Source organism: Pristis pectinata, chromosome 20 (assembly GCF_009764475.1).
Source record: "Pristis pectinata isolate sPriPec2 chromosome 20, sPriPec2.1.pri, whole genome shotgun sequence".
Lineage (NCBI taxonomy): Eukaryota > Metazoa > Chordata > Chondrichthyes > Rhinopristiformes > Pristidae > Pristis > Pristis pectinata.
The window spans coordinates 25,329,222-25,343,237 of NC_067424.1; the positions used below are offsets into that span (position 1 = coordinate 25,329,222).

The 14,016-nt window shown below is 40.2% G+C and overlaps 1 protein-coding gene across 1 annotated transcript; it reads right to left on the bottom strand.

The window, feature by feature from the left end:
* Positions 1–3,131: 3,131 nt before the first annotated feature.
* LOC127580828 (pleckstrin homology-like domain family A member 2) lies at positions 3,132–9,687 on the bottom strand. Its single transcript, XM_052034752.1, has 2 exons — positions 9,020–9,687; positions 3,132–3,537 (listed from the first exon to the last, which is right to left on the bottom strand). The coding sequence occupies exon 1, from the start codon at positions 9,419–9,421 to the stop codon at positions 9,035–9,037; it is 387 nt and encodes a 128-aa protein (XP_051890712.1). The 5' UTR covers positions 9,422–9,687; the 3' UTR covers positions 3,132–3,537; positions 9,020–9,034.
* Between the last annotated feature and the right edge of the window lie 4,329 nt (positions 9,688–14,016).

Below are 14,016 nucleotides of genomic sequence, written 5' to 3' on the forward strand. Positions count from 1 at the left end.
CTCAGGTCTAGGTCCTTGAAGTTTGGATGCCCACGTCAGGAAACTTATAAGGGAAATAGCCTACCCAGTATCAAACTAATAAGGGCTGATCTATTTCTCATTGAAATAAGGAAGTCCCTTTCAGTGAGGGACATTGACAACTCATTGGACATAATAACTTAGGGTCTGAGCAACAGGATGTGCTCAGATTGAAAGAGGTTGGTAGATGGTAGATTGCCCACTAGAACATTGTGATAGGCTTTCAGCAATAAATGGTTTGTACTGATGTTGCTTTTCCTCAACTGTTGAAGAGGTAGAAGCAAATAACCTTAGTGATCTATCAGATTGACGGATCAGATCTTAGTGATCTGGCAGGCTTTGGGCTTCCTGGAGTTTAACTAAGACAGCCAAGGAACCAAGGGATGCTGAAGCAGAACTAAGTGCCACCAACTTTCACATAGAGATTGACTTCACTTCTTTGGTGATGTCAGTGAATGATGTGTGGATGAGAAATTGAAGGAGGTAAGGGACAGATTATTGGCAGATTTCAGAGGTGACACTGTGGGATGTAAAGCCCAGAGCAGAAGAATATTTGACTATGATTGACTTAGGTAACAATCTACCAGACGAGAGCAACAGGGGATTGAAGAGGAGATGTCAGAGAAGGAAATCTTAACACATCCACCCATTCCGATTATCCTGAGGATGTTACTCCTAAAACAAACTCCAATAAATTGGTTAATGAATAATTGTGCAATGACTACATGGTGTGAGTGAAGAAAGGTCTTGGATAAGCCTTGAGCTAGGCTTTGTCTCCTTCTTCCTTTCTCCAATTTCTTTATCCAAGTGTCATCCTTAAATTCAGAGAATGCTCAGCAGTAATGAAGGGGTCAGTGATATAGCAGGTGGAGCTGTTGTCTTTAGTTCCAGGAATTATTCAGTTTTGACCTCCCATTCTTTCTGTGTGACATTTGTATATTCTCCCTGTGACCATATGTATTTCCCCCACTAGCTCAGGTTTTCTTCCACATCCCAAAGACATGCTGTTGGGTTAATTAACTACTGTAAATTACCCCTTGTGTAGTTCAGTGGTAGAAGAACCAGGTTGGAGTTCAAGGGAATATGAGAAGAGTTTATAGGGAACAAGTGGTGCATGGGATTGATGGAAATGCTCTGAGAGCCAGCATTGACTCAATGGGCCAAACTGCCTCCTTCTGTGTCATGAGAAAATATGAAAGATAAGTGGTTTCTTTTGACTTTCTCTCCTGGCTTTCATCTACTGCTTATTTGGTGCATCGCGGACCATGCTTTGGATCGTCGTTGCTGGTACCCAACTAATCCCAAAACCATTGACCTTGAATTCCTTCAATAGATTTTTAAAGCACACTCCTTTGCACAAATTATAATTTGAGTAATAACCAAAACTTTGTCTTGCGCAGCTCTCTTCTGAAGATGTGGGTCTAGGAAGTCAACAACAGGATCTCAGTAAAGTAAGGCATGGAGGAATATTGAGAAGCAGGAGATACACCAATGAAATAAATATGTTGATGGAATGAGTTCATGCAACAGTCTTGGTGTGAGATGATCATGTAGTGAAATGGTCACGTGTATTGGTAAGGAGCATAGGAGGGTGAGGCATGGGAGCTTTAAAGGACCTGATGCAAGAGAGGCCCAGGAATGTGGAAAGCAGAGCATAAGGTAATTGTTGCTGCTGGATGAAGATAGCACCCAAGAAATATGTTCCCATGGCTGCAGGAGACTGCAGTCTGCTGACATCAGGCAGTACCAGAAGGGCAAATGAAAATTCTCCTTCACTTTCAGGTGTTCTAGGCTAGACTGAAGGCTTCAGGAGGCATGGTGATTGGCAGTTGGGAAGTGATCCCTGAAAAGGATGAGCCAGAGCAGCCACTTTGTGGCCACACTCTTAGAAAGAGCAAGCAGCTGGAGATTGGGGAGCAATGGGGAGGTGAGAGAGTCAGGGACACTGAGAAGGAGGTGAAAAAAACTGGGGGGAGCTGAGAATGGCAAGGACTAAGGCAGTGGGGAGACAGAGTGAGAGGAGAAGATTAGGGTGTGTTTGTGTGTGTGGGGGAAGGTTGTTGAGGAAGTGGAGCTGATGGAGAGTGTGTGCAAAATCACATGTATGTGTTCATAGTGATTAGTTAGAGTATGTCAGTGTGTACTTTGTGTGTGTGTGTGTGTGTGTGTGTGTGTGTGTGTGCGCGCGCGCGCGCTGTCCATGTAGCAGAGCCTGGTCATCAGTCTCCTTGGGTCTCCTTGCCATTGGACCAAGACCACACTCTGTCAAAACTGTGTGGTGGCTGGTGTGTTCTGCCACATTAAAAGAAAGCATGCATTGGCAATTTCTGCTGCACAGTGGAAACTATTCATCCTCATTACCAAGATGATGTTCCCTCATAAGGACATTGAACTTTTTACGTACACTGATTTAGCATCCTCTGGGGAGAGCATGCTGTAATCTGCCTACAACTGCTTCGCTCAAACACCAATCAGCATCTATCAACCACACTAGTGCAATGTTGCATTGGTCCTGAGCTGTACTGGCTGCAGAGAATCTATTGCCTTATCATTGCCTTTCTAACACTTTTTCCAGAATACTTTTTCACTGCAGAAGCTGCTTCCTCTATTCTAAAACATGTGATTATATCCCATTCTCAAACATCTGGCTGCTCCATCATTAACTACACCCAGTATTGGGTGACAACCTTCTTTGTGCAGTGATTCAAGTGGAGAAAACCAGTTTTTACTGGAATAACAGGATGAAACTGGAAGTCCAATTAACTTCAGAAAAGTTCAGGTCAGGTGAATTTCAGACAGGCACTGTAAGACATATTGTGGGCTTGGGCGAGGAGAAGCTAATTCTGCACTGGATTATTAGGTCCATAGATGCTGACCACCAGTAACTAAGGAATTACTGTCCATTACAAATGGCTAGTAATCTTCTGTACTGTTTAATCTTTGAATAAACAAATTCAACAACATCTAGTTGTTCCATCTTGTCTCCTTTCCTAAATCTTTCTGCTTCCCTGTAAAATTCGCCTTGGTCAATCCCCTTCTTCTTAAAGACATTTCATTAAATACCATCAAATACAAAATAGTTTCAGTACATAGTCATCTGTTTTTATTTACAGCATAACACACAAAAAAAATTGTCGTACAGATTGCAAGATTTCCCATTTGGCAGAGTAAAATCACGATGTGAAGCATTGGAAAGACATTATATCTAAATAAATAAAGTAGGCATAGTAATTTACAATGTATTATGCGTGACTTTAATGAAGTCATCACTACAGTGAATATTGGTCATTTAATAAATAAAAAATTAAGACTTAGAAGCATCTTGTGAATAATGAATCTGTTTTCTAAATTATTATAGTCCTTCTCATGAAAATACATCCATTTTGATTCATGATTGTCATTTGGTTGAACCGATGTATATTCTTGTGATGGCTGCAGACACATAATTAATCCTGTCCCATTCAGCACTGTTTGGTTGCAGGTCAAGAATTGCTCATTGCTTTTGCATATTGATAATACCTAGAGACAAAGAATGACATTTAAAAAGTTAGACATCAAACAAGATTTTAAGAGGGTAAAAAGAAATAATGAGGTAAATCATGTCATTTAAATGTTAAACTGATAATTTTGAAAAAGAAAACAAAATAAACAAGCTCAATGTAACCATGAGAAAGTATCACAGCCATTCTGTCAGATAGCCAGATTTAATATTTTTTCTTCACTTCTTATATCTCCCCTATCAATCTCTCATGTAGCATTGAATCAATTCAAAGATGTTCCCATGTGCAGAATGTAACCCTCAGTAATTCACCCGGGTGAGTCATCATTAACGTGCATGCCCCAATGGTAAATTGTAGGAAGCTACTCGGCCATTGTAGCCAGATCCAATTCTGTCCTTGCCCAAGACTGACACCTGACCTGCTGAGTTCCTCCAGCACTTTGTGTGTGTTGCTCCAGATTCCACCATCTGCAGAATCTCTGTCTCTTACATGCTGCTACTTACAGGGAAGTCACTCTTGAAATGCAAACTTGAACTCATTTTTCCTTACCAACAGAAAACAATTGTATTCTGTTCACAGTTACAACTGCTGAAATCACCTAGCGCAAAAGAATAGCGTCTGTTCTAAAAATAATCAGCGCATATTCAAGCACAATTCAATAAAATACAAAGTTACTTATTTTGAAGGTGATATATACCACTGAGGCAAGTATAATGTTGAGATATGGAATTTGCATCATCATATTTAAATACAAAGCTGCAACTTGTCTTTGCAAGTAAGTGATGAATTCTTTCTTCTTCTTAGTCAGTCGCTCAGGATTGAGGATGTCCTACTTCCACTCTGCTTTTGTGAATTCCAAGATGGCTAATGAGGCCAATTTGGGAACCCCAGATTCTTCCACAGATGGGGCAGCTTGTAACCAGTGGTGAATTAATATATTTTCAGCTCACTGGCACCAAACACAACCAGTGGTGAAAGTAAATTGATTAATCAGACTTACAATGCAGTCAGAACAAAAGTAATAGCAGACCATATATTTTCTGTGGTTCTCCAGCATTCAGTAAAAACATGATTGATCTTAGGCCTCAATCCCTCTTACCCACTTGATCTCTGTATCCCTTCGTTCCCTCAAAGGCAAAAACATGTTAACTTCAACATTGAATATATTCAGTAATTGAGCATCCATAACTGTCAGGGGTGCAGAAAACCAAAGATTCACAGCCAATTTAATCATTCCCCTCACCACCACCTCCAATATAATAGGCCAACCAATAACCTGAGATTATGCCTTTAACCTGCTCACCTATGTGCTTCAATTAATTACCTTTCATAGACCACTGGCACATTTTCTCCTCAATCACAGCAATGTTAGACCTCTCTCTGCAAACCATGTTTAACCAGCAAGACTACATGTTCTCAAGTGATTATCAAAGGTGCAGTCCCCCTTTGAGTAAATAAAGTACCTGACCTACATTTAAATATTCCGCCATATCAAAATACTAATGCACAAAGATTTTTTTCAAAAGTTGCATGCATGTGTAATCAGTTGAATATAAGCTATTATACTTACATTATTGTTTGCTAGGTGTGGAAAGGGTAATAAATTACTTGTAAAGAATAATAAAGGCATATTTTTCTCCAAGTCTGCACTGCAATCTAATGTTTCAATTAAATTTGTTCTACTTACTGTGTTAAAAAATAAAATAAAAGACAAAATGAAAGATTCATCATATTTGCTGAAATTTTTGAAATTGCATCTTGTGGTTTTATTTACTCAAACAGTAACAAGAGTCTTAGATTTGTAATACCTGTATTAATATGTCAAATATAACAGTATTTTCTAGGATACATTACACTCTGGTCATATCAGATATATGATGGGTAAGCCACTGTGAAAAAATCATCAATAAATGTATTTTTAAATGCTGCATGTCAAAGATAATCAATGATATGATGATGAAATAGAATTTCCTTACTCTTCTTGCCCTCAAACCCCATTCTGTCATCCAGTGACATGAGCAACCAACATCACATCAAGCATAGAAATGTTTGTTGTATTCAATCTACTGTATTTCCCTCATCCATCATTCCACTCTTAGACTATGTAAAGCTCGTGTTGAATGACAGTGACATTTATTTTATTGATGGGTATTTAAAAGCCAAGCTTCTGATTCAGTGTTATTTAACATTTAAAGGATTCAAATAATCGAGATATGTCTATATCATGTTTTATATCATGCTGCAAGCCATATACACAATAGTGATTTTAAACTGAAGATTAGATTAGAACCTCTGATTTATTTGGAACCTCAGTTTGCATAATGTGCAAAGTAAGGTTCCAAATAACCTATAACCAAAAAAATTATTTATCAATATTGGGAGATGAATCCTTAATGTGTTCATACATTCACTGTGTAATAATTTAATAACTATAAACTTGTTTATTTTAGCACAAATTAATATCCCTTTTGGTAATAAACCATAGAATATGAAATTTATGGTCATAAATCACAGATTACATTAATGTATGTAACAGTCATTCCAGCAACCTCAACAGCAATTCCTGGCTTTTAAAAAAAGTGAAAATGTAACCTTCTGGTGATAATTCTAGAAAACCCGACAGTTCCATTGATCTGGAACCAATGTTAATGATATTCACATAACAGTATTATGCTGTCTTGTAAAACAATTACAGGGGGTTTAGTGTAACACAATTTACAGGAAGATTTCATTAACTGTAAATTGTATGCTGGAAATCAAATTAAGATCTATTTCAATTAAAGTCCTAACAAAAATTACCTTCTGAAATATCAGATTTGTATATTGGACATCCTGGATATACTAAAGAGCATGTTTAGAAAAATCAAATATAATTGGAGATATGTTTATCTACTGCAAATTGATGATAAAAGATTTTGACATCAAGTGGTACCTTGTTTATATTTAAAATCATCAATTTATAATGTTCATTTTTTAAATGACAATGTTGAATAGGGAAAATCTATACCACCAATTCAACACTGTGACATTAAAAATGACTCATAAATTGAGATTGAAAATGATAGTGTTGAAAATTTACTTGAAAAAGAGTAATCTGTCCAAGTCTCAGAAGTGGCAAGTTAATTCCCACTGCTCCCTGGTTTGAATTAATTTGTTTTGCCTGAATACTAAAACCAGTCAGCCTGATGGGTTATGGCTTGGAGTATCAGCAAACTGCAAAGAACCTGGGCCCCAAGAAAAATAATGCCATGTTTTTTTAAAGTCATTCTGCACTTCTCATGAAATTATAATATGACTCATACTTGAAAATATAATCTCAAAACTAACAGTGCCAACTTCTATGTTCAGCCAGGCAAGCCACTTACTATCATGGTTGATACTCTTCAGATTCCTGTGCAGCTGAACTTTACAGACAATCATTTTCTCTGATAAAAATCCCCCAAGCTTATTTCAATTGATGTAAAGTTATAAAATTACTCTGTTATTATGACACTTAATGTCAGTTGTATCTAATACTAGGGAGGGGTTTGAAGCAGTATTTCAGAATGTAACTATGGGTGTGTATTCCATTCACAATTTACACAAAGAAACCAGTTGGTGCTGAATTCAACCTGTGTTGTCTTACAATCCTAAAGTTTGCATTGTACATAAATGTTGTATAACTGGTGGTTTATTGTTTAAAATTGAAGATTTTTTCATTTGTTTCCAACTTCAGTTTGGGACTAGATTTCCCCTTGTCAAAAGTTTTGAACAATGGGAAGTTGGTTTTCCTTTTGTCTTCCTCACTGAATATTAACAATGGGATCAGGTGTTGGCTGTGCTGCTCACATAAACACCAACTGAATGGCTTGAAGGTGATTTTTTTTATCCCTCTAGACACCTACTGCACCTCCAGCGCACAATGCACAGGCCTAAAGCAGCTCACTCCAGACTCACCACCTGGATGACATTCAACAATATGCATTTTAACCCAATAGAGCTAATGCAACTCTCATCAATTGTAAACAGAACTATTGCCTCAGTTCACATATCAAGAAAAGCCACTTGGGTGTGACACTGAATGACTTATGCCGTAATGGAACAATAGTGCAGACTTGGTGCTGCAGAGGGATAAACTCACTATTTAGAACAATTGAACCTGTTGTTTATATTCAGCCACCAATTGACTCCTCCTGGTTTTTAACGGTAAATCTTCTGCTTTTTTATCAGTACAACTTTATGTCTCTATTATACCAGTAACATCCACACTTAACTTCATAACATTACAATTCAGTATCTGAACTTGTTAATTGAGCGTAATTATTAATTGCTTTCCTGATCTTCTGTTAAAGAAACCTTTAACAATCTAATACCACAGATTGTTAATGTGTTCAATCACTGCAGCAACATTACCGGCATATGGGAATAGTCTAGGGAAGGTGTACTATTTGTTGCAAAAGTTAGATGGATCTAAGTTAATGGATTCAAATGATCCAGAAAGTATGTGAACCATTCCACAAGTTATAGTATTTGAAACTGCTTTCCTATCAATTGAAATATGTTTTCACGCAATGTTCATTTTAACATTAAAGGAGATAAGAATTTTGAACTCAGCCCCGTGTGGTATGTATAGTAAGTACATTAGCATACTAGTATAAAATTCTTCTGTTCAGTATTTTTAAAAAATATTAACCTTTATATTAGTGAATTTAAGAGTGTTGTTTAAATAGGAGGGTTCTGCACAAACGTATTGAGTAAACATTTGAATTTATATGGTGCCATTTCACATCCTCAGGATGTTCCCATGTGCTCCGTAGTAGCTGTATTTTAATACTTTGCAACTATATGATGTTAAGCTACTGGATTCCCAATCTAGTTTCAAAATAAAATTAACTTTTTAATTAACATTCATAGGGATGGGGTGACGGCATCTTTTATACAAATATACTCTATTCAAATGCCTGTGGCTGAGTTTCAAAAACTTTTTTTTGTACTGGGACGTCAGGATTCCATCCCGTGGAATTTATTGCTGCTTGTGGGAGGGAGCAAATGCCCAACCATGTAGTTTTCTATAAAGTAATGCAATTAAAATAGTTCTCATCCGTTAAGCAAAATAATCTTGTACCAGAATAACGGGGATGAGATTGTTCTGAAATCCCACCCCCTCTTCCTAACCCCAGAACTGAGCAGAACAAGGCACCGCGGCATTTCTTGGCATTTGCTTACTGGACTAAACTTTCATGTTGATGCAGTGAGCTGATAGAACTGCGAGCTGTTCGATATCGTGTATATGCCCAATGCGAGTCACTTGCTCGGTGACAGAAATGGCGAAAGAAACAATGCATTGCAAGCTATCAGCGACTACTCCGCATGTCGATCGCCTGTTGATCCAATTTCACTTGACATTTAACCGGGTTATTGTTCATTCATGTGCGTGCTCACTAGTAAATAACATGCAGCCTTGAGTGGGGGGAAGGCAGCAGTGATGCGACAAAGAAGCGTTCTGTTGACCACCAACTCACCCTGGTGTCTTTGGATCAGGACATGGTGCTGATTGCTGTTGGCGTACAGATGTGAGTCAGCTGTCGAGATTTCACAGACTGAATTGCCTGGCGGTTCTTAAACTGCACCATCCCCAGTGTGATCTCGGCGTTCCACGTCGAGTCTTCCAGGCACCTGAAGTCAATTTCCTTGTTATCTGCCATCACGATGGTGAAATAGACGTATCTACCTTTCCTCTCCACGCAGTCTACCGTCTTCATGTTTTCAAAGGTTAGCACTTTGCATTTTGACCGGCTTGCCTTCGGATCGTGGATGCACAGCCCTTCGTCCGTCAACAGGCAGCTTTTCCTTTTCCAAAGCTGCAGTAAGCCGTCGCTCCTCTTCTCCAACTGCCCTTCCTTCAGGACGTTCTGACCACTCATTTCGGCTGCACTGTTTGATTCCCCCTTTACTGCAAATTTTGTCTAAGAACTTGGGATGGTAGATCTTTCTAGTTCATCTCTCTCTCTCTCTCTCTTTCTTTCTGGTCCCTCCTTCAGCCTCTGCTCCTATGCTGCTAAGGATCTGTTGTAACATGCCCAGATGGCTTTTTATTCAATTCAGCATTTCTTCGCCCAACCCTCCGCTGACGTCTCCCAGATCAAAGGCTTAATCCTACGCAGCAGTTAGTCACTCAGGAAACTGGCAAACTGGGGGATATACCGGCAGGACTGTCTGTCTGAGGTTTGGGAAGATTTAGGGCTATCATCTGCCTGTGGTATGGGGAAGCCCCTGCCTTTAGTCTTTAACGTCACCCTATCGCAGTCAAAGCCCCGCAGCATCTGAAGATACGTAAATATTCCTTTTTGCAAAAAGGAAATAATGCAGACGAACCACACTTGAGTGCAGTTCTTCCCAGACACCATGTGCGATTATGATTTCTATATTCTTATAAATAATTTCATTATCGCTGTTGATGCAAACCGCATTGTACTGCATGCATTCCGAATTATACAAAACCTGCTGCTGTAAAATCCCTTAGATATTTGTTTTAATTCTGACACCTTGCCCGCGTTCCTGCGAGCACGATGCACTAGCTCTTACATAGGGTGGCTGTGGTCAGACTGAACCCCAGTCCATCAGCTGATACGCGGGGACTTGGAAGGGATATTCATTCAGCGGATTGCGTTCATTCACCGTTCCTCCCCGAATTTTCCCACCTCTGAAACAATTGTGCGTTAGATAAAAGGAAGCACCGCATGGTGCACTCGTGAGGTTGTGTGGTGATTGTACGGCCTTTGTCTTGCTTCCGCTACACAATTCTGCAATTATCCTTTTAAGGTTGTTTACTCCGGCCTCCCTTCAGTCTTCAACACGTCTGTTACACTTTCCCTCATCACCTGTACAACCCTGGCTTTGCGGTTTGATGTATTGCCCAGGGTTAGGGTCGGGCGTTTTTTTTAAATAACCCGCTTTTTGTGAAACGGAATTAACGCTGAAGATCCTTCCTCAGAACAACGATACACTGATTCTCATCGTTAGTTACTTTTTGTGGACTCCAACATTAAGACAATAAAAGAAAAAAAAGTTGGAAATCCTGGGTAGGTCAGAAGAGAAAGAAACGTATTCGTGTTTTAGGTTCCTTCGAAACGTTAACTCCACAGACACAGGCTATTTCCAGCATTTTCTGCTTTCACTTCAGATTTCCAGCACCTGCAGTTTTTTGCTTTGATTTGTTGTGTGAAAGGCACTTTACTAACTCTTTGGTGGGGTGTGTAGTCACCAACATTTTTAAAATGTATTTTATTCATAAAATTTGCAATTGTGTAACACAGTGCATCCATATGTCAACATTCTCAATCTAAGCCATATAATTTAATTAACATCACATTAGCTTGACATTAATTTCCCTTTACCTCCATTCTTTGAGCAAACAGTCTGATGGGTTTTTTACACAGGTTCTAGCCCATCAATGTGCAATGGTGGCAGGGCCTTGATCTATGGCCTTCTCCCATAGAGCCCTCACTGTAGCCGAACAAAGCTTCAGTGTGTCCTCGAGCACATTGTCCAGAACAACTGAAGCAACACACAAAAAGTGCTGGAGGAACTCAGCAGGTCAGGATGAAACAATTGTGAGCAATTGAAGCATTGCTTCTTATTCTGGTTTCTGTCCTCTTCCTTTCCAGTCCTGATGAAGGGTCTCGACCCGAAACGTCAACTATTTATTTCCCTCCATAGATGCTCCCTGGCCTTCTGAGTTCCTCCAGCACTTTTTGTGTATTGCTCCAGATTCCAGCATCTGCCGAATTTCGTGTTGTCTCCAGAACAACTGAATGTGTCACCCACAACACACATGGTAACCAGCTCCTTCACTGGGCTGGTGGACCTCCAGCAATGGCTGATATGCATGTGGCCCTGGGAACAGCCTGCAGAGCACAGAGTCCTGTACTCTGTAGCTTTTGGGGATGAACCTTAATAAAGGTCGCTGCATCTCTTTCTTAAGAAACATATCTTCTTGCAATGGGGTTGAGACTCTAACTGTGCAGGAAGGATCTGACAGGGGTTTCCCTTCCCTCCACAGCCAAGCAAGGTCTTATTGCAGGATGGAAAGTTCTGGTGGTGAGGTATTACACATTTATTGCTCATCACTAATTGTCCTTAAGAAGCCAGTGACGATAACTGGTCACGTGGCAGGGCATAATTTGTTTGATATATCCAATCTGATGGACAGTGAAGAAGGATATCTAGGGTTACAACAGGATCTAGTTCAACTGGGAAAATAGGCCAAGGAATAGCAGAAGGAATTTAACTCAGGCAAATGCAAAGTGATGCATTTTGGGAAGTTAAACCAGGGCAGGACATACACCATGAATGACAGGCCCTGAGGAGTTTTATAGAACAGAAAGACGTAGGGGTACAAATACATCGTTCCCTGAAAGTGGTGGCACATGTAGACAAAGTGATGAAGAAGGCATATGGCACGCTTGCCTTCATCGGACGGGGCATTGAGTACAAGAATTGGGACATTATGTTACAGCTATATAAGACATTGGTGAGACTGCACCTGGAATATTGTGTGCAGTTCTGGTTGCCATACCATTGAAAGGATGTGACGAAGCTAGAGAGGCTGCAGAAAAGATTCACAAGGATGTTGTTAGGACTGGAGGACTTGAGTTATACAGAGAGACTGAATAGGCTGGAACTGTTTTCCCTGGAGCAAAGGAGGATGAGGTATGACATTACAAAGGTTTATAAAATCATAAGATGGATTGTCACTGTCTTTTTTCCATGAGTAGGGGAGTCTAAAACTAGAGAGAATAGGGTTAAGATGATAGGGGAAAGATTTAAAGGGGAACTGAGCGGCAAGTTTTTCACACAGAGGGTGGTGGGTATGTGGAATGAGCCTCCAGAGGAAGAGGTAGAGGCGGGTACTTTGACAATGCTTTAAAGACATTTGGACAACTACGTGGATGGAATGGTCCAAATGCAGGCAAATGGGACTAGCTCAGGAAGACACTTTAGTCAGCATGGGCGAGTTGAACCAAAGGGCCTGTTTCCATGCTGTCTCAGTGTGAAGCTGAGAGAGAATTTTGAACACAATTCTAAATATTTATTTCTGTTTATTATGAAATCACACCATTTAATTGTTGCATTATACAGAAGAATTCTTATTTACACAGTGCCCTTTTACAATCTAATTTTACAATTCCACAATACCTATCAGCTAGTGAAGTTCTTTTGGTTTGAAGAACAGTCCTGTTGTAATATAGGAGTGTTCCACTAGATGGAGCAACAGTACTAAGTGTATTGTACCTCAGAGCAGGATCAAGCCTCCAGCATTGTTACTTCTAGACTTGTCCATCTTCCTTAGTTCTGCTCTCCGTGAACCTGAGGTCACCAACAACTTTGTGCTGTGTTCCTAACACTTTCTGTACCTGACTTGACATGGATCCATTCATTTTAATTTACACATGGGGATCACAGTGGCACAGCTAGTGGACCTGCTGCCGCACAGCTAGTGGAGCTGCTACCTCACAGCTCCAGAGACCCAGGTTCAATCTTGACCTCTGATGCTGCCCGAATCAGAATCAGGTTTATTGTCACTGAGTTATATGTCGTGTAATTTGTTGTTTTGCGGCAGCAGTACAGTGCAAAGACGTAAAATTACTATAAATTACAAAATAAATAAATAGTGCAAAAAAGAGTTGTGTTCATGGGTTCACAGACCATTCAGAAATCTGATGCCAGAGGGGAAGAACGTATTCCTAAATCATTGAGTGTGGGTCTTCAGACTCCTGTACCTCCTCCCCAATGGTAGTAACGAGAAGAGGGCATGTCCCGGATTGTGAGGGTCCTTATTGATGTATGCCATCTTCCTGAGGCACCACCTCTTGAAGATGTCCTCGATGGTGGGGAGGGTCGTACCCGTGATGGAGCTGGCTGAGTCTACAACCCTCTGCAGCCTCTTTCAATCCTGTGCATTGGAGCCTCCATACCAGGCAGTGATGCAACCAGTCAGAATGCATCTCCACCGTGCATTCTGTAGAAATTTGTAAGAGTCTTTGGTGACATACAAAATCTTCTCAAACTCCTAACGAAATAGTGCTGCTGGCTTGCCTTCTTCCTGATTCAGGTGCGCCTGTGTTGATTGTCAGCAAGAAGGAGGTGTTATTACTGATCTACACTGACAGTGATCTCTCAATAAGTAAGTCAAGGATCCAGTTGCAGAGGGAGGTACAAAGGCCCAGGGTTTGAGGCTTGTTGATTAATACTGAGGGGGTGATGATGTTGAACACTGAGCTGTAATCGATGAACAGCAGCCTAACATATGTTTTTTGTTACCCATGTGCTCCAAAGCAGAGTGTTTGTGTTATGTTTGTGCATTCTCCCTGTGACTGCATGGTTTTCCTCCAGGTGCTGCAGTTTCCTCCCAGGGTAGGTAGGTTTAATTGGCTATTCTAAATTGCCCTTAATGTGTAGATGAGTGGTAGAAAATGTGTGAGTGTGTGGGGGGGGGGGGGGGGGGGGGCGGGAGGAA

What these genes read in the sequence shown, in the direction of transcription:
- LOC127580828 (XM_052034752.1), bottom strand. Translation starts at nt 9,421, where the DNA reads ATGAGTGGTCAGAACGTCCTGAAGGAAGGGCAGTTGGAGAAGAGGAGC.